Source organism: Mytilus galloprovincialis, chromosome 4, assembly GCF_965363235.1.
Source record: "Mytilus galloprovincialis chromosome 4, xbMytGall1.hap1.1, whole genome shotgun sequence".
NCBI classification, from domain to species: domain Eukaryota; kingdom Metazoa; phylum Mollusca; class Bivalvia; order Mytilida; family Mytilidae; genus Mytilus; species Mytilus galloprovincialis.
The window spans coordinates 61,207,204-61,231,501 of NC_134841.1; the positions used below are offsets into that span (position 1 = coordinate 61,207,204).

Genomic DNA, 24,298 nt, shown 5'->3' on the forward strand with positions numbered 1-24,298 from the left:
TATCACTCTCTGGTCGGAAATAGCGAACTATGGAACCAATTATGGCGATTTCGTGTTTTTACTTTAGCCTATATAATGCACGAAATGAGTTAATTATTATAGAAGCCAAGTGTTAGACTTTCTCTAAACTTTGTGGTTTGAAATGAGGTTCTATATGAGTCGTGAGTATCAGATAGGACAAGACCATGGATTCAAAAATAGTTAAGTATTGTTGACACGACGAAGGGAATGGTGTGGGGATATTTTAAATACTAAGTATTATTTATTTTATCCCAGGGATATATTACCTAAGCTGTATTTGACAAAACCTTTCGGAATTTTGAACCTACAATGCTCTTATACCTAATTCGTACTTGTTTTGTCCTTAAAACCTTTTTCTGGTGTCCCTAAAGCGTCTTTAGTAGACGAAACGCGCGTCTGGCGTGCACAAATTTAAGTTTTCTTTTAGACCGATAGAAAGATTCAGTTAAATTGCACTAGAGAACTAACATGCTAGGCTAATTGTCTCTAATTGCATGCTTAGTTTCTGGTTTTTTTTTTAATTATGAATAAATGAAATAAATAAATAATTCTAATTCTAAAGTTATGTTTCTCGAATTCAAGCATATAACAAGTTTTCACATAAAGAACAGGTAATATGTACGACTAACGCGTTTATTGTTTAATATTCTTGCTAAATTATTACCTGTGTTTCACTTATTGTTTTTGTTATATATGACATATTTGTCATATAAAAATATATAAACGACTGACGTAACTAAAAGGCATTTAGGAGAACAATTTGTCCCCAAACTGCACCGCATACAGGATCTTACGCCAGAGGAAAAAAAATTTGAAAGAGTGATTTATTGTTTTTTGTGTGTGTCTTATCCTGTCATTTTGTTTAATTGTGATCTTTCATTGCTGATCTGCAGGATTTTTAGGACGCATTAATTCAAATAATACCATGATGGGAATTGATGCAAAGCAGAATTTCATAAGCTCTTCGATCACCGGATCTGGATACTAGAACATTATTATTATACGTAATACGTCTTTAATATCTATAAGCGACGTTATCTTAATTTGGAATAATTAAGAATATCTAATTTGAACAAAAGTGGGTGTTCTGTTCTAGTTACAGTTTCTTATACAACTTTTTGTTGTTGTTGAATACTCAAGAAATGACTGCACAATTTTCACCTTGGATTTACATTTTGAGTGTATTTGTTATAAAAACAGTCTCAAGCAGTGAAACTGGAAAACAACAAAGTTCAGCAGGTATGAATACTATTTCTAAAGAATAAAAAAATCTTATGATAGACTGCATTGAATACAAACATTATGTTTTTTTCACTATGTTTTAGTAAACAAAGCTGATTGTTCCTCATATAAAATTCAGTGTGTGTGTGTGTTTGTGTCTGTGTCTGTGTGTGTGGATGTAAGATTCCATTTGATTTATTACGCGTAAATGCTTTTCAAAAACAATGTCTTAATATAATTCCAAGGACTCGTAAACATGTCTATATATGCTAATATTTTTTTCCAACCCAAATAATTGACTAGTGATCATCATAAATTTTGCTAATTACATATGCCAAGGATCTCAAGTTTTCAAAAGTTTACATGGTAAGATTTTAAAAGGGTTTGCCCGTATGATGGACGGTTTTCTCAGAATTTTTTTCCCATCAAGAATTGGTAAAGAGGTTGTGCAGGACTGTTTTATCACATTGCTTTATTGTATTGTCTTTTATATTTTTGTAGTAATAAAAAAATCCACGTCAATTGATGATTGCTATATATAATAAAAGGACTTTGTTTTAAAATGTTACTGTTATCAACAGAAAAGTTATACCTTGAAGTGTCTAACCATGCAATTATACTATTGCTTTAATAACGTATTGTAATATGATTTAAAAAAAAAATAACCAGAATTAAGTTCGTTTCGGCTAAAACTATGACCATATTTAAATATTTCATTTTGTAAACAACCCAGGTATACGTATCCTTATGAAACTGTTTCACATACAAAACTTCATAATATATTCATTAATGTATACTATCTCCTTTTTATCTAGCTACAACGCATTTGAAAGATAATACGTTTTATATACTAATAGTATCGAAACATTGTTTTAGGTCGTTCTAATAGACCGTTTAACATTATTATTATTTTTCCAGCATAATTACACAAATCAGATATACTAATCATCTTATAATTATACGAAGAAACCTGCTTAACTTGTACCTAAACTGGCCCCTATTTGATTGATAGTTGACATTAAAAAGAAATAACTTCACTGTCACTACTTTCTAACGCCCTTAGGCTTAGTTGGTCCAACATATCTTTTACTTTTGTTGTATAGGATATGTATATTTATTTCTAGCTAACAGCTAATTATATATAAATCAAAATATAATCAGCTGATATGTATTGATTTATGATAATTACAGAATGATATTATTTGTTTATAAGATAAACGATGTTTTTTCTCGCGTCTTTTTGGTCGTCCGGGAAGACACCAGTTGTCCTTATTGGAATGCAAGTCTTACATAATATTTCTATAAATTATAATTCAGATAAATTGTGTATCGAGCAGGGTGTTCCCCTATCAACATGTGAAACTGAAAACAAAGTTTCAACCATGAGAAGAAAACAAACAAAATATAACCAATCGACAAAAGAAAGTGCAATACTATATGCTAGCAATTCCCATTTCCAAACTGCACAGGTGGATGGGAATGGTACCCACTTTTCTAGAGATTTTGTTTTAATAAATAAGCACTCCTTAATATTTCCACTTACTTAATGTGTTCTTGCTCTAAACCACCGTCACTTGTTTGTATATGATGCTCCTCTGTGGAAAATAAGAGTATATATAGATGGGCGTTACATACAAACTACTGTGAGTTTAAAGAGCATGCAAGAACACACTTGGACAGTGAAAATACGTCGAAATACGATCAATACCCTCATGTACAACAAACATAGCGGGAACATACGAACATACAAATAAGTGAATAAGCGCACGTACAGATACTCCATATATGTATAACAAACATAGCTGGAACATCTAAACATAAAAGTGAGTGAGCGCATTTATAAATCAAGACCCCTATGTACAACATACATAGTTGGGACATAAGAACATACAAATAAGTGAGTGAGAGCACGTACAGAGACCCCATGTATGTATAACAAACATAGCTGGAACATCTAAACATAAAAGTGAGTGAGCGCATTTATAAATCAAGACCCCTATGTACAACATACATAGTTGGGACATAAGAACATACAAATAAGTGAGTAAGCGCACGTACAGAGACTCCATAAAATATAGTACAACAAACATTACAAGAATCTATAAACATAAAAGTGAGTGAGCGCATTTATAAATCAAGACCCCTATGTACAACATACATAGCTGGAACATACGAACATACAAATAAGTGAGTGAGCGCACGTCCATTGTTTTTAGATCCGTATCATTTTCCTGAATCAGCAGGTAATACAATCTTATATTGGCAATCATATACGTAAACTAAAAGACTTTGCTTTGTTTAGAAAAGCCCACATATAACAGACATTACTACATGTATATAGTTAATATGTTTAGAAATACACATTATAGTTGTATTGTATTAAAGCATTGCTATCACAGACACGTATTATCACACCTCCTTTTATCTAAATATAAATGCATTAAAACTATTTGAAAATAATTATTGTCATACGAAGTCGATTAAACCGGACATCAAGCAAAACTTAAAAAAGCAAATCCTGAGTGCAAATCTTAACTAAGTCTTGAAAAGATGTAAAGTTAGGTATACATATATATATATATATATATATCAGCTGATGAAGTAATATCATAAAATGCTATTTGTAAGTCACATGGGGACAATATAACACGTGCAAAAGAATCAGAAGAAGCACGTTTGTGACGTCAAATTATCTGATTTATGAATAATTCTATTAATTTTTCTTCTTCTGACCCCTGTTTTCAGCTTCAAGCGAAGTAAAGCATAACTATACGAAGTAGGTTGACAATGTTTAAATCTTTACGTCAGGAGAGAAATTACTAATCACGATTTCATGATTATCTTAGATGAAGGATATAGGAAATAACAAATGCACTAAACTTCAAAGTATATATTCTTGTAAACAAAAGCCTATGCATATGAGGGTCTGGATGGGGTTTACAAAATAAAGAATAATAAACCAAGAAAATAGAAAATGGGTCAAATAGTACAGAACAGAGAGCGAAAAAAAGGCCAAGAAATAAGAATTTTTAGTAAACGTTGGTTGGTAAATCTAATGGTTTGTCTCGTAGCTTTTCGTTTTTTTTTCACGGCTTCGACAGTTAACCATTAACTGGTATGCATTAATGTTGTCCTTTTGTTATCTGTTGACTCTTCTTTTTTTATACTTTGCCAATACATGTGTTAAAAAAAAATTCGATGACAATGTATAAATAACGCTGAAAAAAACCCCTAGCAGACTTGATCATCATTTATCAGTAAAGAATGTTGACCGTGACAGCTTTTTTTTTAACGAACAAAAGTATTAATTTATCTCAAGAGAATTACGATAATTATATCGACCTTAAGTTCACGTATGGTCATTTATTTTAGACCACATGACTATTTCATTTTCAAATTTGACATAGAAACACATTTTCGCCAAAGCTTGGAAGAATGTGTTACAGCATAGTAACATATATATATAAGATTAATAGTATTACCAAAAATTATCATATTATATAATTAATTGGAAACTTATTAACAAAGAGACAATGAGAGACGCTAAGGACTTTTAACTCGCATGTCATTCTTTCCAAAGTGAATTCAGTAATATTTTTTGTTTGTAAAGTTTGTCCACTTCCTTTGAATTATATCTTTGGAAAAGGGTGGGAGTAGAGAAAATCAATCTAGTAAGGAAACACCATACACGTACATATGCATAGCAATACGGTTGTAATCTGTCCATATTTTTACTGCATTTTATATGAAAGAAATGACAAAAACGGTTGCTTTTCATATGCAAATTTACAGAAAACATCAGCATACAAAGTTGAAACATTGAATCCCCCTCTATCTTTCTCGCTCGCTGCAAGCTTGTGTTATAATATTATATTATTGCGGTTAGCAACGCTTCTGAGATTGAGAAACAACGAATACCTCTCATATTTTAAGCTACTTTGCATGGTGTTGTGATTCAAATTTGTATGGTTCTTATACTGAAAATGTATTGTCTCAAAGCTAATGCTGTAATTCGTCTCCATCATCTTTATTGAATTTAAATCTTAGAAAATGTGCTTCTATTTTTGCTATCAAAACGTCAGTTATGCCATTCATAAATTAGTATACTTGAATTTCAGGAGAAAGACGTTTGATTCAACCTGGTATTATGAAGCATGCCATGATTTGGCTTACGCATTTGTCAAAGTCGCATACTAGTTTTGAACTTCCTTCAGGCACATAATTATCTTTATCTTTATAGTCTTTAATACTTTATAATTAATTCTCTCTTTTTTTTGCTATGCTAAATTTGTCTGCAAAAAAACAACCCCATGTTTGACCAGTGAAAAATATCAATAATATTTTTCATGACCGTGCAATATCATAATTCGACTAGGTGCAATTCACTAAGCGCTTCCGGGAGTTTTAATCCGCTATATGTAAATAACACAGCTCTTTCAAAAGACGATAACATATATGTATTGAGGAAAATCATATTCTTTCACTTTGATAATGATTTTGCTTATATTTTTTTTCAATTATGACTATAATTTTTTTAGCTTCATTTGACTACCTTTGAGGATTTCGAAAAGGTATATTGTCTTAAAGTAAGGTTAAAATCCGAGCGAGTGTTACAAACGTTAAAAACCATTCGGAAATATGTATTGAATGTATATTTTAGGGTCTGATAACCCTTCCAGAGCACCTGATATCAGCCCCGGTATTTGGTGGGGTTATTGTTGCTCGGTCAGTCTTTAGTTTTTTTATGTTGTGTTTTAGGTACTGGTTTGTCTTTTCGGTTGTTTTTTGTGTTTTTGACATGGCGTTGTCAGTCAATTTGTGTTCGACTAGTGATGACTGACTTGTATTTCTACCGAATATAAAAGAACATAGACTATACATTAAAACACCCAACATGCAGAGAAGGTATATATATCAGCACAGGCATATTGAAATACATTCAAAAAATTAAAATACATATCCAAGCAAGCCAAAAACTGAACTGAGCACAACAAAATTTAAGCATAACTAAAATTAGCCACAAATAAAATTAACCACAACTAAAATCAACCACAAATAAAATTAAAGCACACATCGAAATTTACTGAGCCATAATGAACATGTAACGTGAGTAGAGCAACTTCCAGAAGTAAATCGTCGCATCATAAGTACATATAAACTTCTTTTTAAATTAATATAAAGAAAAATGCAAATTTATTCTCCCATAATTGTCATAAGGTCACCTTATACCATAACGTACATTTTTAACAATAAATAGTCAACACCTTAAACTTTGTAGTGTTAAAAACGTACGTTATGGTTTGTATATAAATTTTTCCAAAAATGGTCTACAGATAAACTTTGTAACTAGTTTCTGGTTCGATTTCGTACTTTACATCGGGTAAATATAATTGCCGTACCAGCTTCTTCTGAGGAGGGAATTTGTAAAAGAATCTTATACATGTTATTGTTGTAATTACTGTTTATATTCACATTCACATACCCCTGATGGTATCTTTAGATCTTGGAACCCCCACTTTCTTTGGACGATCAATGCATTTTTTATATTTTGAATATATTTTTTAAGGGGCCAGCTGAAGCCAGTGAAAGACGCCTACGGGTGCGGGAGTTTCTTGCTACATTTAAGACCCATTGGTGGCCTTTGGCTGTTCTCTTCTCTATGGTCGGGTTGTTGTCGCTTTGACACATTCCCAATTTCCTTTCTCGTATTTACACTTTTGGTATTTAGCTGTATTTTGCCTTCGAATGACCTTATATCACCTCTCCTCTGAATAACCTTATGACGCCAAGCACAGTCGCTTGAATTTTAGTGATATATGTATGAAAAAAAATTAAAAAAAATGCTGTTATATGTATAATATAGGGGTACATATAACAGTATTTTTTTTATTTTTTTTCATACATATATCACTAAAATTCAAGCGACTGTGCGCCAAGCAACAACCACTTTTTATTTGTGACGTCAAATGTTTTGAATTATGATGTAAAAGTTTTTGTGAACCTGTGTGATTTTATGTAATGGTGGACAAATTTGAATACAAGTGTAAAGACGTCTATTTGATTTGAATACACCTTATCGTTATTTGTCCACCATTGCTGGATATCACACAGGTTCCCGTAAAATGTTGACGTCATAAAACAAAATATCTGACGCCACAATGGAAAAGTGATTGTTGTTGATGTCAAAAGTTCAAGTGGCCGGGTCAGCCGGGATTAGCGATAAGGTTTATGGGGACATGTAGTTGGGACCCCCTTTTTTAAATGGTTGGATCCGTCCTAGTCCAAATAAATATGACATCTTGAAAGACTTTTTTTGACGCCTTACATCGATAGGAAGGTGTCAAAGCAAAAATTTAAAATAGCCTTTCAAGACGTCATAAATGTTTTGACTAGATCCGCCGCTGCCATGAAGAATGTAACAAGAATCAAAAACATTTGGCTTTGTAACGGTTTTCATACTGTACATGATATAAAATATTGAAAACGACTTGAAAATACATTTCTACACATCATGATGCATATATTAAGATTATTATTGTTGTTGACAAGGCTCCTTATCAGGCTTAAGACGGCTTTTATGTAAGCAGCATGAGTGGTAGACATGGTGAAGGATATTTCAATTTTATTTGCAAAATTAAACAGCTTACAATATAACTGCAATTTACAACATATATTTATACTATATTCATTTTAACAAGCCTTTTTAGATATATCATAATATATATTGATCAGTCCTATATCAAACTGGCCTTGTTCATTTTTTGCAAATAATTAGAGATCCAAAGTTGTATGTTTCATGGGTCACGTGGGTTGTACAATGTAGCAAATATGACTTGAGTAAGTCAGCTAATGTTTAACAAATAATATTTGAATCAAAATGTTCCAAATATGGAATTCCTGGAGGCAATATTTAAAAGCAACCAAAAGTGGCTAACTTCAAGGCCCATGTATATTTGTAACAAGGCACATCTACATATATAGTATGTGAATGAACTTGTGTAATTTACATTGTTATATGTACTCTTTCTTCTGAATAAAATATCATTGAAAGTTTTAAACTACAGAGACAATTTAATTCACTTTCTCATTGCTTCTAATGCAACCACCATTTATAATATTAATGTTTATATTTAAACCAATAAAAAAAATTGAAGATTTATAATCAAATCATAACTACTTATCATGCTTATATGACAGGGTTCTCACTATCTTGACTATGGCAAGTCCATTCATCCTGGACTCATAATTTTAAAAACTCATTAACTGGTTAGTCTAGAGATGTACAAATGTATCAAGATTGTAAACATATATATACATGTGTATTTTTATTATCATCATTTATTACAGAATTTTAAAATAAATTAATATACATGTATCAATAAAATTTCATCTTCTCACTGTTGGACACAAAAATTGATGAGTCCTTAAATACCCCTTAAAAAATCATAAGTGAGATCCCTGTTATATACATATACATGTATATATAGCTGACAATGAGATCCTTGTTATATACATGTACATATATATAGCTGACAATGAGATCCCTGTTATATACATATACATGTATATATAGCTGACAATGAGATCCCTGTTATATACATGTACATATATATAGCTGACAATGAGATCCCTGTTATATACATGTACATATATATAGCTGACAATGAGATCCCTGTTATATACATGTACATATATATAGCTGACAATGAGATCCTTGTTATATACATGTACATATATATAGCTGACAATGAGATCCCTGTTATATACATGTACATATATATAGCTGACAATGAGATCCCTGTTATATACATGTACATATATATAGCTGACAATGAGATCCCTGTTATATACATGTACATATATATAGCTGACAATGAGATCCCTGTTATATACAATGAGATCCCTGTTATATACATGTACATATTTATAGCTGACAATGAGATCCTGGTAAATTCTAAGATTTTTTCATTAATGTATTCTTCTTGACCACACAGTAAAATGAAGTGTTTCTAACTTTTTATCCGGATTTAATGATACTAAGTGATAGAAATTAAATTTACCTAAACAAGTCTCATGAGTGTCTTTTTCTAACATGTCCAAAATTATTATTAAATGTTTATCATAAACACATGCTGTGACATCTAAAAGACTGAAACAAAACTAACACATGTTTATGTCTGAGCTCTGGCCATGGTTGTACTGTTAATTCGTCTAGTTTGTAAATCATGGTAAAGATGCTGACTAGTTACTGAATATTTGACAGCTTTGAAAGTTATTATTATTTGGTCCATGGAACCTCATACTACTGGAAATTCAGTGATTTTATATGTACATGTAAATTTATGACTAAAAATTCCCCCAAATTTCTTCAGACAAGAAGACTTATAAAAATCACATTTTATGCTTGTCGACAGTGTTTTACTTGTTTTGACTGCCAGACTTGTGTCCTTCAAGAACTCTAGATTATTGCACATGGTTATTATTTGTATGTTTTTTACGAAAACAGTTATTACTGTATAATTTTCAAAAATAGGGTCTGAAATTTATAAATTTAAATGCTATTCAATTTTCCCCAAATTTTGTTCTATTCAAATGTTACATAGTATAAGCTTTATCATGTCAAATGTAAAATTTATTCAATGTTTTGAACCTCGTTCAACGAAGACATTGTACATGATATTAACAATCATAAGTTTAAATGTCAAACAAATAAATGTACGTTAAGAACATATGGGAAATTAAGACTCATTATCCTTCAAGATATAGGTGCATATTTTACAGTTTTTGAGATTACATCCTATTATTGTCGTCTATGTTGTCATTTAATGCTTTTCAAACTGAAGTGAAGATTTACTCCATGAATAATTTTTATAACTTTGGATTTCAAGTGCAAGTAATAGTATGATCTTTATCATACTGTCAGTCTGTACCAAACTGCTTTAGGGTTTGCTTGACCGAAAAAGAAATTTGGCCTTTTATAATATATTGTCAACTGTAAAAATTTCTGTCTGACCAAAATATTTTTTGTCCACCATTTTTTTGGTCAGACCAGAGTTAGGGATGCACTGTACTGTTGTCCTGAAATAATTTTCCCATTAAGAAAGTGCACTGGACATGCTGGAAGTTGTTTTATTTTTGTGTATATTATTTTTAACTTCTCTGTAACCTTTGTACTTGCATGGTTTTATGAGAATAAACTATCTACATGATCTATCTAGTTAACAATTGGAAAAAAATCACTTTCGCAATATTTGGAGATGTGTATTTTTCCATTATCACAAGGATCTTTTATAACATATGACAGAGGCGGATTTAGGGGGGGGGGGCCCCCACTTACATGTACATGTATCTGGAAAACATTTGGTTGATTATATAGGGAATCACTAAAGCGTGACCGGAGAGGGCCCCCTCTCAGGCAGTCAGTGGGCCCCCACTTATGAAAATTTATGGATCCGCCACTGTTTGGCAAAAACAAATATTGTACTGGTCTGATGTGTTGTATATTATGTATGTACAAAATGTATTATGAAACATATCAGAAAATATTTTCGTTTTGTTTATTGATATCTATTTATTTTCTAGGTCTCCAAGTGCGTCTTGTTGGAGGAGATGGTACATCAACAGGAAGAGTAGAAATAGCACAGAATGGTACAGAAGAATGGGGGACCATTTGTGATGATTTGTGGTCTGAAGCTGAGGCCCAAGTGGTCTGTAGAATGCTTCATTACCAATGGGGGATTGTAAGTGTTATGCTAAATACTTACAAGTACTACACTGTACATGTATTAACATACAATTTTATGACTAAGAAAAATTTTACTCTTAGATGTTCCTAGACTTTTCAGACTTAATAAAATTTATTAATAAGTCGCGATGTTTTTTCAGAAAATGACATCTCTAAGTCAGATTTTGTGGCAGCAGTACCTCTAGACTCAAAGCTAGCAAGAAACCTGTCAATGTCAACAGAAATTGACCTCAGTAATACCACTTGTTTGTCTATATTATTATTATTATGAGATTTTGGCATGTTTTTGTCTAACACATTGTGTTGTGGTCTAATTATCTTGACATCATAAAAACTAAGAGGTCACAGTTTTCCTCAAACAGACATACTGAGGTATAACATTCATAAGGATTAGTGTAAATGCATGTATATAAGATTTATAGAAAGTACTTTTTATGTACAATGTATATGAGTGATGTTAAAACATTTTGTACTATTTTCTACACTTAATGGTAAATAAAATCACACATTATACATTCATGTATAGTCCATTTTATACCCTTGAGGTGTAGCTTGGTATCACCTTAAATGTCTGGACACAAATACACATACGTTTTAGTTTATTGTTGTGTACTCAAATTAGGCTGTTAGTTTTGCCTTTTGAATTGTTTTACATACGATAATCTAATAGCTTGCTATGCAGGGACCTATAGATAGATGCTTTCCTACTATTTCATTCCAGAGGGGGAGGGGGCCTTTCGCAGGAAAAATTTGGTTGATTATATAGGGAATCCCTAAAGCATGACTAGAGTGCCGCCCCCCCCCCCCCTTTAGGTCAGTCAGCAGGCCAGCCCCCTTATGAAAAGTTCTGGATCCGCCACTGTTTGGTCTCCGTGGTAGAGAGTTGATCTTTTGTCTCTTGTGTTTAATATGTGAAAAAGCTAAAGGCAAAAAGTTAAGAAGATTACAATTGTTTATACTAGTATATGTAAAATAAATGAGAGTAAAAATGATAAATTTAATTAAAAAAAATGAAGCAAACAAACAGGTTATGTCATCAATTCGCTAATCCCGGACTTTTCCTTGAAACAATGTCAAATTGCGGTCATATGACAAACACATGTTAATTTACGTAATAAGCATAATTGATGTTTACTACTTGATGTGTGATTTATTATTTCTGGAGGAGTGATTGATTTGAACAATAATACAATATACCTTGTTTATAAAAGTAGTACCTTAATATAACTTTACAGTCATGACAGTCTGGTGATTGTTTTTTTTTTTTTTTTTTTTTTTTTTGATAAAATCAAATATGTATTTTGATGTGGCAGTATTTGTTTGTTTGACATAAATCTAATCTAACAATAGGAGTGTAAAGGTTTAAATAAAAAGAAAAAAAATCAAAAGCCAAAGAAACTGATATATTCCGTTATTCTTTAAATGTCAGATTTGACTGCACTGCATTTCTTTCTGCTTTATTTGACATGTTTAAATTTATGAATTAGTACAAAATTCTTCTGATTAAAACGCATTCTTGTATGGGGTTTTCTAGAATGGACAAGTTCTGTCACAAGAATGCAATGTAAAAAGCACTTGGATCTGTATGAGAAAACATGACCATTTTGCAATGCCAAAATATAGAAATCCAAGAGAATAAAGAGGACCATAGATGTTCATAGGTGTATGTCAAAATTTAAGAGTGTTAATTTATTGATAAGAAAATCAATATTTATGCCAACAAAACAATGTTCAAAGATCTAATTACAGTTTTAGATTAGTAACTTTCTAGAATAAATTTATTTGATAGATCAATAAGTTCATCCTGATTGTATCTAAATTTATGAACTCCATAAACAACATCTGAAAATGTGATTGTTTTATCCTTCAATATCTACAGGAACAGCCACACTTCCAAACCTAATTTTTGTAGCTACAAAAGAATTTAGTAAAGATTTTTAGTAAAGTAATTTGTGTTAAGTCTGTGTAAAACTTGCTATAATCTAAGCACACCATAAATGTTACTATAAATTTCCTAAGGAAATGTAAGATTTAATGTTGTGAATATATGAATAAAATTAAATTAAATCATATGAAGGGAAAAAATCTGATGTGGGGTAAAAGTCAAGATACACATCCAGTCATCATCATAAGTTTACTAGAGTAGACATCAGTATGTATCAAGATTATTAGAATAATTATATTTTGCCAGAATGCTGACATTTTTGCATGAATTACTGAGTAAATATTTCTTGCTTTTGCATATTTATAATTTATGTTTCTGATTCATACTTATTTGTTTTATGAGTCAGTCTCCATATTACATTGTACTAATCTCAGAATGTGATATTTGACTATGTTTCATATTTTTCAAGTAAAGCTCTAAATTTGAATGTTGATTTTTTTCAACCTGTAAATATGAAGTTTATATGATGTTTTATGTAAGAATTTACTGGAAAAACAAAGATAGGAGGTGCTTCAGATGCATGAATTTAAAGAAAGTTTTATTTTTGTATTTTGCAGCACAGGGTTGATACTGCTGCTGGTGAATTGTCAGTTCCAAAGGGTATCATCAGCTCAGTAGTCAGTTATAACATACTGCCATGATTTATACTAAACTTTTCTTAAATTGCCAGTTTCAGTTCTTGGTGTTTTGGTTTTAAATTTTCGACTTTGAGGGTTCTCTATGATCTTAATTCCGAAAAGTTCTTTGAATGCATTAAATTTATGAAGTGTTTGCTTTCATTTTTTATAAATTATTGCTGCAGATGTGGCAGAGCAGGTGTTTCTCCTATATAGATGTATATTATTAATTCATATATCTTAAATAATTTGATTCGTCCAGGGATAGTCACATGTTAAACTATATTTTCGACGGTAGAGAGAAAACGGCGGATAGCAAAAAGCATATTGCACAGCAAAAAGCATATTGCACGGTTATTTTTAGAATATCTGAAAAACCGATATACTTTGTGACATCATGTACTGAATTTCATGATATTGTTCAAAGTTTAATAAAAAAAATATCTATGATTGATTATTTGAAGAAAAAAGATCTTCAAATAAATAAGATGTAAAAAAAAAACAACAAAAAAACCCCAAAAAACAAAAAGGTAAATGAAATGACAACTTATTTGTTGTTATTGTCTAGGAGACACTATGATATCTATAAAATTCCAACAAAATCAAACAATCCAACAAATGACGATTTTGATACAAATATGGTCGGAAATTAATAATATAACAATTATAGCCTATGTATGAGGTCAATACAGAATATATCAACCCAAAGAAGTATATCAACCTCGGACTTCGTCCTCAGTCAATATACTTCTTTCAGGTCAATATATCCTTGTATCGACTTCATACAAAGGCTATAATTGTATAATATCATAAAACAGCTTTGGGCAAATTGTGTCTTAGTTTAAACATATTTATTTATAGTGGATTGGGAAACAAGTTAAACAACTTATATTAATCCCTCTCTATTTTACGCTTGCGAGTGCTGCCTTGTAGTGGCATTAGCCTACTCTTTTTCGAAATCTACAAGGGTGTCTTTTACGTGCAAGAGATATGGCTCTCTCTTATCACAGGTCAGCCATTTATCATCCCCTTTTGACGGATTATCATCATTTCTCAAGACCCTACTCTCAAATGGTGTCGAGGGAGAGCGAAAATTTAGTCTGAAATTTCTTCCCAGAGGAGGGATCGAATTGAGTCTTATAGACATAGGATACATGTAAGACAAACCAAATTACTATCATCTCATCAAAACTTATCTTTACAGGTTCTGGTACATGTTAGTTCGCTGTTCAAGAAAGCACAAGAAGCTTTTGATAAAACCTACTGCTTTTATTTTGTATAAAATGTTGAAGAATTTTATAATGTTAATCTTAAAAGTATGTTTACTTTACAGGCACATACTAATTCCCCTTTTGGAGAAGGCTTAGGACCTATACATCTTGACAATGTTCAATGTACGGGATCTGAAAGAACTTTACTTGAGTGTCAGAGTAATGGATGGGGTGTACATAATTGTCGTCATTATGAGGATGCTGGAGTCTCCTGTTATAACAACTCAGGTATTGTCTAGGTTACAGTGTGAGTCACTCACATGTTTTTAACACCCTCCTAGTAGAAGGTAATGTCTAGCCTACAGTTTGAGTCCCTCATCTGAAGGAAAGGTTGCGTAACACCCTTCTAGTAGAAGGTAATGTCTAGCCCACAGTGTGAGTCACTCACATGTTTTTAACACGCTCCTAGTAGAAGGTAATGTCTAGCCTACAGTGTGAGTCCCTCATCTGAAATAAAGGTTGTGTAACACCGTCCTAATAGTATGTATTGTCTAGCTCACAGTGTCAGTCCCTCATGTGTAGTAAAGGTTGTTTAACACCCTCCTAATAGTAGGTATTGTCTAGCCCACAGTGTGAGCCCCTGTAGTAAAGGTTGTTTAACACCCTCCTAGTAGTAGGTAACGTCTAGCCCACAGTGTGAGCCCCTGTAGTAAAGGTTGTTTAACACCCTCCTAGTAGTAGGTAACGTCTAGCCCACAGTGTGAGTCCCTCATTTGTAGTAAAGGTTGTTTAACACCCTCCTAGTAGTAGGTAATGTCTAGCCCACAGTGTGAGTCCCTCATATGTAGTAAAGGTTGTTTAACACCCTCCTAGTAGAAGGTTATGTCTATAGTTTATAAATCCATCATGATGCATTCATTTAATCAAGCAGAATGGAGTCCACATGTCCGTGATAAGAGTGGAAAATGGCTTCCTTTATCGAACTGCCATTTCTCTTTCATTGAGCAATAAAAAAATTATTTAAAAGTCTCATGATTCCATTTTTAAGATTCACCGTGTTCTATTTCAGTAAAAATTCACTTATCTATGAAATAATTAAATTTAGAAATTTAGATTTTATAAAACTATGCATTTTTGTCACATATATCTGAAATGTCATATTTCAAATAAAACAGTTATGACAAGAAATTTAAATTCATAATATACATCACATGCTGTTTTTCTGTTTTTGAAATTTTGTTTATATTTTAATTTACGTAGTTGGTTTTTAACAAATGCACTAAAACAAAATGTTTTGGCAGTTTAGGGGCATATATCTGTTGTGAGTTGTCAAAATATTTTGTTCATGTTATAAAACAAAAGAGTGATGATCACCTGTGTATAATTCCATAATATTTTTCGTTGAAGACCTTATTTAATTACTGGACTTTAACATTAATACCACACCCCAACTTGATCACCTGTGAATAATTCCAAAACATTTTTTTCTGTGAAGACCTTATGTAATTACTGGACTTTTAATCTTAATTCCACACCCCAACTTGATCACCTGTGAATAATTCCAAAACATTTTTCGGTGAAGACCTTATGTAATTACTGGACTTTAACATTAATTCCAGACCCCAACTTGATCACCCATGAATATTTCCAAAACTTTTTTCGGTGAAGACCTTATGGACTTTAACATTAATTCCACACCCCAACTTCATCACCTGTGAATATTTTCAAAACATTTTTCAGTAAAAAACCTTATATAATTTCTGGACTTTAACCTTAATTGCACACCCTAACTAATATTTTTTTTAATTATTATTGCCTTCTAGCTTCTGATTCATTCTCATGTAAAAAAGAAACTATAATTAGTTTTCACATTATTTTGTTGGAAATTTGTAGAATGTATTACTATTAACATTTTTCAAAATGAATCACTTGCTTTATTTTTTTATACCTTGACAGAAGTTTACACAATCTTGCTTGAATATACAAAATGACCTTGCATGTAAAAACAATCTTCTTTAAGTTTTGCAAACATGTCCATTTTTCATAAAATATTAGCCTGTTGAATCATATATATCATGTATATAGAATAACTATACATAGTCATAAAATATAAACATTATTCGTACAAGGCTTAAAGCGCCTTAGAAACTAGTAATAATGCAATATTTTGTAGAGCATTTCTATCATTTTTCGATTCAAGACAAATTCTAATGCAACATCATTTTGATTGTATAACTTATTTTCATGACATCAATTCACAATAATTGCTATGAAAAGCACTTCACCAGTAATCTTAATTTGTGATCATCAAATCACTAATTGATGCCATCAGAGCTCAAAATACAATACAGTCATCTGATAACTATTGTTGTTTTCTCTATACTGCAACCCTTACAACCATTTCAAAGAATATAATTGAGGTAAAACCAAACACTCTAAAATTTGAAGCAGATGATTTAAATTCTGTCAACCTGTATTCTTTAATTGACATCGTATTAAACTCTGAAGAACTGTAACCTACATTCAAGCTTGAGAGATTTGCATTTTGGTCATTTTTTCAGAAATTCGTCATAATTTATGGATAATATACGGTAGTTCGACATTGTTTGCCACAGTTTAGTTACTCTGTCGTGCAGTTATGTCTTTTAAAGACCAAACAGCTTATTCATGCCTATCAGTGATTTTTCCTTAAAATTTTGTGTGAAGGTGTTGCATGATTTGAGGAACAAAATATGATGAAAAAAATTGGGGGTCACCGACTTAGTTTTGTCACTATAGCAACCTCAGTTTCGTGTTTTCCCGAATATTAACATAATATTTGCTTGTTATCTAAACTCTCAAAAAATGCTTTATATCAAACCTACAAGCATAATTCTTGTTTCACGTTAAACAGTAGATTTGTATCTTTCAGATACAGGTTCAAGAGTTTAAGGCTCATATTGATTTGATCTTTAAAAATATGATTTATTTCATTCCCGCCAAAAATTAAACGTAAAACTGAAAAACGTTTCCAGTATTAAAAAATATCTACCAGTGATTTCTTCATAAAAATTTACATAAGGAAAGTGCCATATGTACTCTTCAAAATAAAGCAAAAAAAAGTGTATGTCACCGACCTTTCAAAAAAGTTATGAGTAATTTTCATGTTTTTTTCTCGTTCGTTTTGAAGAAAAGAGTTGTCTTTCTTCAGAACATTGCATCTGACGTCATAGTACAAACTTTCCTTGCTGGCGCACTATTTGAAAAAAGAAAAGATGGCACTGGTTAACTTACAGAGTATTTAAATATACCAGACTAGATGTGCTTGTTTCTTTTTCGCGTCAATTTCAGAAGTTTGCCGTAACGAACTCATTCGATACTGTTGAAAGACGGACATACAAAAGCATGGACGGAGTTCTTTATACCACTATTTTTCCCGACTAAGACGAACGTTTAGAAATTATTGCATCGAGTTTGTGAATTCATTATTTTAGAATATTTAAGATATAAGGAAATTAAAATTATAGGTATAATATATGAATGAAAGTTTTGATTCTAAAACGTTATACATGTATCTTAAAATACAATCCTTTTATTACTACCTCGTGTGTTTTCAATAAACGAGACAGTAAATATAAAATACAAAAAGTTTTTGATTCAAAAATTAATTTAGAAATAATTTTCCGTTGAAAACTACAAAGTAAGATTTCCCCAACAGGATAAAATATAATTCATTTTGGAAATTAAAACAAAGAAAAGGTTGTTGCCGGCATTGAACATCGAAATTTGTTTTCAATCTTTCCGGTCACAGTTGTAGCTAAATGAAAGGGAGCGGTTTTATGTAAGATATTATTCTTGGAGCAATTGTTTTTGTCATAAGTTAAATTTACAACAATTTAGTTGTAAACACCGAAAATTTTGATTTTAATTCACATTCGCTGTGTATTAGTTTTATTAATATTTTTTGCCTTACAGCTAATTTCCTAATGCATGTAGGATAAAACTTTGGTTGGCTTTGTTTGTATAAATGTTTACTCAAGCTCTGTAATTAAGATTGGCATCTTTATATATAGGTATGTAAACCTGTATATATGATATTTAATTGAATTGAACGTTATCAAAATATAATTATACAAAATATACAAACAAAGCAAGCAGGCAAACCAAAGTGTTGATCTACATACATTAGGAAATTAGCTGTAAACTTCAGTGAGATTAGACAATATGTTTATCATTTGACATTTCTCCTTAAGACAATTTGAAATGAAACAAATGACAAACAAAAATGACCCTTTGTCATCATTTTATTTTTTACTATAAGATTTTGTCAAATAAGCAGTATAAATAAATTTTAACTTCATTGCAAGATCTAACATTGTTTTACGAGAATCATCCAGACATCAGTTACATGCACATTTTGCCAGTATGTCAAAACTTTTAGGAATAATTGATTATCGGCGTACCATTGTGAATACTCAATTTTTAAAATTTTTTTTTTAAATTGACACTAAAATTAGAAGGATCATTGCATAAGGAACATGTTTACTAAGTTTTAAGTTGATAGGACTTCAATTTCGTCAAAAACTACCTTGACGAAAAATGTAACCTAAAACTTTAACCTGAAGCGGGACAGACGGAAGAACGAACGAACGCACAGACCAGAAAACATAATGCCCATAAATCGGGCATAAAAAAAACTTTCACCTAACCTGTACACAATCGGCGCAAACGAAAGACAAAATCTACGCAAGTGAAGAAGAAAAAAAATAAATGAAGATCGACGCAAATATAATACAAAATCTACGCATGTGAAAGAATAAAAAAAAAAATTTAATGAAGAACGGCGCAAGTGCAAAAAGTGGAGATCAAAATTTATAGTTTATTATTTTTATTAGAACGAAGGTTAAATATAGTGTAGTATCTTATGTGTCCATTTGTGTTAAATTTCCACAGGATATTAAAGTAGCGCGACACATAATCATGAGTTCCTCTTTTCTTGGGAGACGTAGCGTACCTACATAGCGTACACAATGTTGGAATCCGAGGAAAACGCGAAATAGGACGTTATAATTTGACGTTTTTTTCATTGCTATAAACAACGTCATAGAGCTTTTATGTCACTACCAAGTTGCGTTAGCTGATGCGCATAAACAATAGGCTGTTTGGTCTTTAAAAGCTTCCCTGTCTTGCCGATACATATTGATTGCAACTTTGCACTTAATTACTCAAACTAACTAAAATACACTTGATGTTTTCATTAGAAACTTTTGCCAAATTTTTCCATACAATACTAATTTCTTGGTGTATCCATATATGAAAAAGTCTTAAAACTTTAAATGTAGGGGTGTATCCAGCTATTTTTAAAAGAGGGTTCCAACTTTTATCCCTATTCAAATGCATTGATCACCATAAAAATATGGATTCCAACTCCCGAACTCCCCCTCCCCCTGGATCCACCACTGTTCTTTCAGGCCTTTCCACTGTTACATACATGTATTTTGTATAATAAGATTTATAATGAAAGGGCTTTAAACATCCTTGAACCCGATGACTCTTTTATAAGGAAATGTCTGCGTCATCACAAATGTTTTTTTTTAATTTATGTATGCATTTATGTTTTATAACAATTAGCTTGGTAATTGAATGACAAATAAAGTTATTATGTACATGTATTTTGATTACACATAAATAAACTTTTATGAGGTTGTTCAAGGATCTGTTTAAATTAAATGTACTGTGGATTCAATATTAATCCTGGGATTCCAATTTTCTTAGTTTTCATGGGTACAGGTGAACCAAGAAATGAAAATTTCAACTAAATAACAAATTACCTATTGGCTTGAATGCGGGCTTCAACAAGGCTTTTGAATTTAAATATCCACAAACAAAAGTTGAAAAATGCAAGTTCTCCTTAATCTACGAAAATTGGTACCCACGAAAATAAATGAATCCATAAAACAGTCTCAAAAAAGCAATTTTTGAAATAACTTTAGATGCTACAAAAGATTTGATATGCATAAAGAGTTTGTTCCTTTTAAAGAATGACACATTTCATTGCAATTCAATTTTCCCGTTCATCTGTAAATAATAAATTTTATAAACATACAAATAAAAAGAGATTATGCTGTAAGTTTTGTTTGAATTATTTTACATTGTCATTTCGGGGCCTTTTATAGCTGACTATGTGTGGGCTTTGCTCATTGTTGAAGGCCGTACAGTGACCTACAATGGTTAATTTCTGTGTCATTTTGGTCTTGTGGACAATTGTCTCACTGGTAATCATACCACATCTTCTTTTTTAAGGTGGTACCCAACACCTGAGCTAAAATAAATTTGGCTCGTTTAATTTTCTTAAAATTTTGACAAAGTATTAACTTTGACCCTCTGACAAAAATATAAAAATTTCAAAAAATTTGAACCAACTGTTTAATCAGAAAAATTACACTGGTTATATAGCAGTTTGACAAAAACTTATTTTGATCATTGAGAAGCTTAACATTCCTTTAACAACACCATGTATCTGTATCTGTATCTGTATTAGGAAATCCCTCCTTCAAAGGAGCACTTCACAATGAATATATATGTCTATACACACTTAGTTTGAAAATATAAAAAATATAAATATAAATGTACGCCCCGTGGGGTGTACGTTGGCTACAGTCTTTGACTCTTGCTTTTGCTAGACGGTAAGGTCTTTAAGAGTTCGTTTCTCTTGGCATGTAACGCATAGCATAATTTTCTGGATATGTATTCTACCATAAAACAATTGTCAGTGCATTTGCATCTGCAACCACAAGCACATAATAAGTGACTCGGATCTAAAATGAGCTGTGCACCATGTCATTAAAACGTTTTGCTGATTTTACAGAGTTATCTCCCTGTAGTGTTAGGTACCACCTTAATTAAAAAGATATTTGGGCCTTTTGTCAATGAAACAGCAACTGAAAAAAGAAAAAAAAGGACAGAAAAAAGAAAAAAAAAAGGACTAACAAAGGTTGAACACCTGTAGAGGTATTGTCTGAGTTACAATGATAAATGAAAACCCAATGGCATATTGTAATTAACACACAAAGCTCAAATAAGATAAATATGATTCAGACATGAAATACATGTATATGTATATAATTCATATTCAATGCATGTACACCTCTTTGTATTTATGCATTTCTTTAATTACAATAGATTATAAACATGAAACTTGTATTTATTTCATAGTATTAATCTTCATTAACTCTAATTTATGAAACCATGAGAGTTCATGTGCTTATTTAAGTGCAATTTAATTTATAGTATAATTTTTTTTTTTAAATTTTAAACATATTTTATTTATAGTGGATTGGGAAACAAGTTATTGCAACTTATATAAATCCCTTTTCACTTTGGGGTTGCGAGTGCTACCTTGTAGCGGAATGAGCCAGCTCTTTTTTCAAAATCTACGAAGGGTTTCTTTTACGTACAAGAGATATGGCTCTCTCTTAAAACGGATCAGCCATTTGTCGTCCCCTTCCAACAGACTATCATCCTATCTCAAGACCATACTCGCAAATAGTGTCATGATAATAAAATTGAGAATGGAAATGGGGAATGTGTCAAAGAGACAACAACCCGACCAAATAAAAAACAACAGCAGAGGGTCACCAACAGGTCTTCAATGTAGCGAGAAATTCCCACACCCGGAGGCGTCCTTCAGCTGGCCCCTAAACAAATATATACTAGTCCAGTGATAATGAACGCCATACTAATTTCCAAATTGTACACAAGAAACTAAAATTAAAATAATACAAGACTAACAAAGGCCAGAGGCTCCTGACTTGGGACAGGTGCAAAAATGCGGCGGGGTTAAACATGTTTGTGAGATCTCAACCCTAAATTTGATCACTATCCCATCCTTTTTCATTTTCACATTAATAAGCATATCTTCTCTTTTAAAAAATTTAAAATGTCTTTTTTTTTCAGTTAGGTTAAATTCACGAGGACGAACAGATGTTGGTACAGTTGAAATCCATACCAACGGAGCATGGGTACAGGTGTGTGATGCAGGCTGGGATGATATTGATGCCACCGTCCTATGTAAAGAAATGGGCTTTTCCTGGGGGAAGGCATTGCTACGATCACAACTTGGAAAAGTATCTTCTTCGTCAATTTCCACCAAAGCATTCACAGATTTCTCTTGCGTAGGCTCAGAAGATCGGTTGATCACCTGTAACCACACAGCTCTACGATCAAAATGTGAAACAAAACACAGAGCCTCAGCTATATGTTATGAAACAAGACCAACTCCTCAGCAGTTAAATGGTTTGTGATTTTAGTATCTTGTAATTATTAGATTTACAAGTAAAGCGCTCTTTGACTCTGTATATAGCTTGTACATACAATGCAGTTTGAAATTAGTATGCCCTTATAAGCTTCATTCTTAGCATAAACTTGGAAACATTAATGAGCAGAAATTTGAACTTATGAAATTATTTTTTTTTGGTCATTACTCAAATGGATTGAGTTTTCCTATAAGCCATACATCAATTTTGAAATAAATGACAGGGCTTTTGCCCAAAGTTTTATACTTATCATTCATTTTCTTGAAACTTATTAACTTCCAATTTTAGATTCATCATAACTATATATAATGAAAATCATTGGACACTCATTATAAATGAACTGTCAAATATTTTGGGTGATTCCTGTTTAAAGGAGTAAGTTCGGTAAGGGCCATATTTGGCCCCAATTATAAAGTTCATAGTTACAATGTAATACATGTTTAAAGTTGCCCTAAAGACATGTTAGAAAGTTAAACAGAACTGTTTTTGTCAAAGTTTAATTCTAACACGTTGATTTTTACATCCAAAAAAGGTCAAGATAAGGGATTTTGGTGAAATGTGACAAAATCAGCTAGATATCAACCAAATAAAGGACCAGGAAACATAGAGCGCAGGCGTCGACAAGCTTAAGATTCAAATAAGACATGTGAAATGTCTTCACAAACATTATTTTAAAAGATCTTTGTTGTCGACGTATGTGCTCTATGTTTCCTGTCCAATAATCTATTGAAATTCTACCATTTTCGTTGATTTTTTCGTGAAAAATCAATATGAATACAACTTGTGACGTCATAATGAAACGCAGAAACATAACATTTTCAACAAAATGGGTTATATCCTAGCTAGTCAATGTATTAGCTATAATTTATCATGATATTGGTCGATAAATACGAATTTTAAATTTACGCTAAAAAAGAGGGCCATTTTGGGACTTTATCGAACATACTCCTTTTAATTCATTATTTTTTAATACTGCTATATTTAGATTTAAAATAGTAGTTAAGCATTATCAAATACTGTAAAATAGAGCTTCTCGTACAGAATGTACCTTGTCTTTTTTCAAACATTACATTGCTTTAGGCTTGGTAATTTAAATACTGCATGTTTGCTTTTGATCTCAATAACATGACACAGGACAAGCAGTTAAATTTTTTTTTTTTTTTTTTAATTTTTATACATTTATTTTTGTACACTGATCACTCTTAAAATTGGTAAATAGTCACCTTGACAAAAGGATTATTTTA

The 24,298-nt window shown here is 31.6% G+C and overlaps 1 protein-coding gene across 1 annotated transcript in view; it reads left to right on the forward strand.

Annotated features, from left to right (window-relative positions):
* Positions 1 to 780: 780 nt before the first annotated feature.
* The window catches only part of LOC143072617 (scavenger receptor cysteine-rich domain-containing protein DMBT1-like), a 71,650-nt gene continuing 48,132 nt past the window's right edge, over positions 781 to 24,298 (forward strand). Inside the window, exons 1-4 of the mRNA XM_076247657.1 lie at positions 781 to 1,260; positions 10,825 to 10,982; positions 14,883 to 15,048; positions 22,696 to 23,034. Coding sequence (XP_076103772.1) covers positions 1,164 to 1,260; positions 10,825 to 10,982; positions 14,883 to 15,048; positions 22,696 to 23,034 — 760 coding nt within the window. The 5' untranslated portion in view covers positions 781 to 1,163. The remainder of the gene's footprint in view (positions 1,261 to 10,824; positions 10,983 to 14,882; positions 15,049 to 22,695; positions 23,035 to 24,298) is intronic.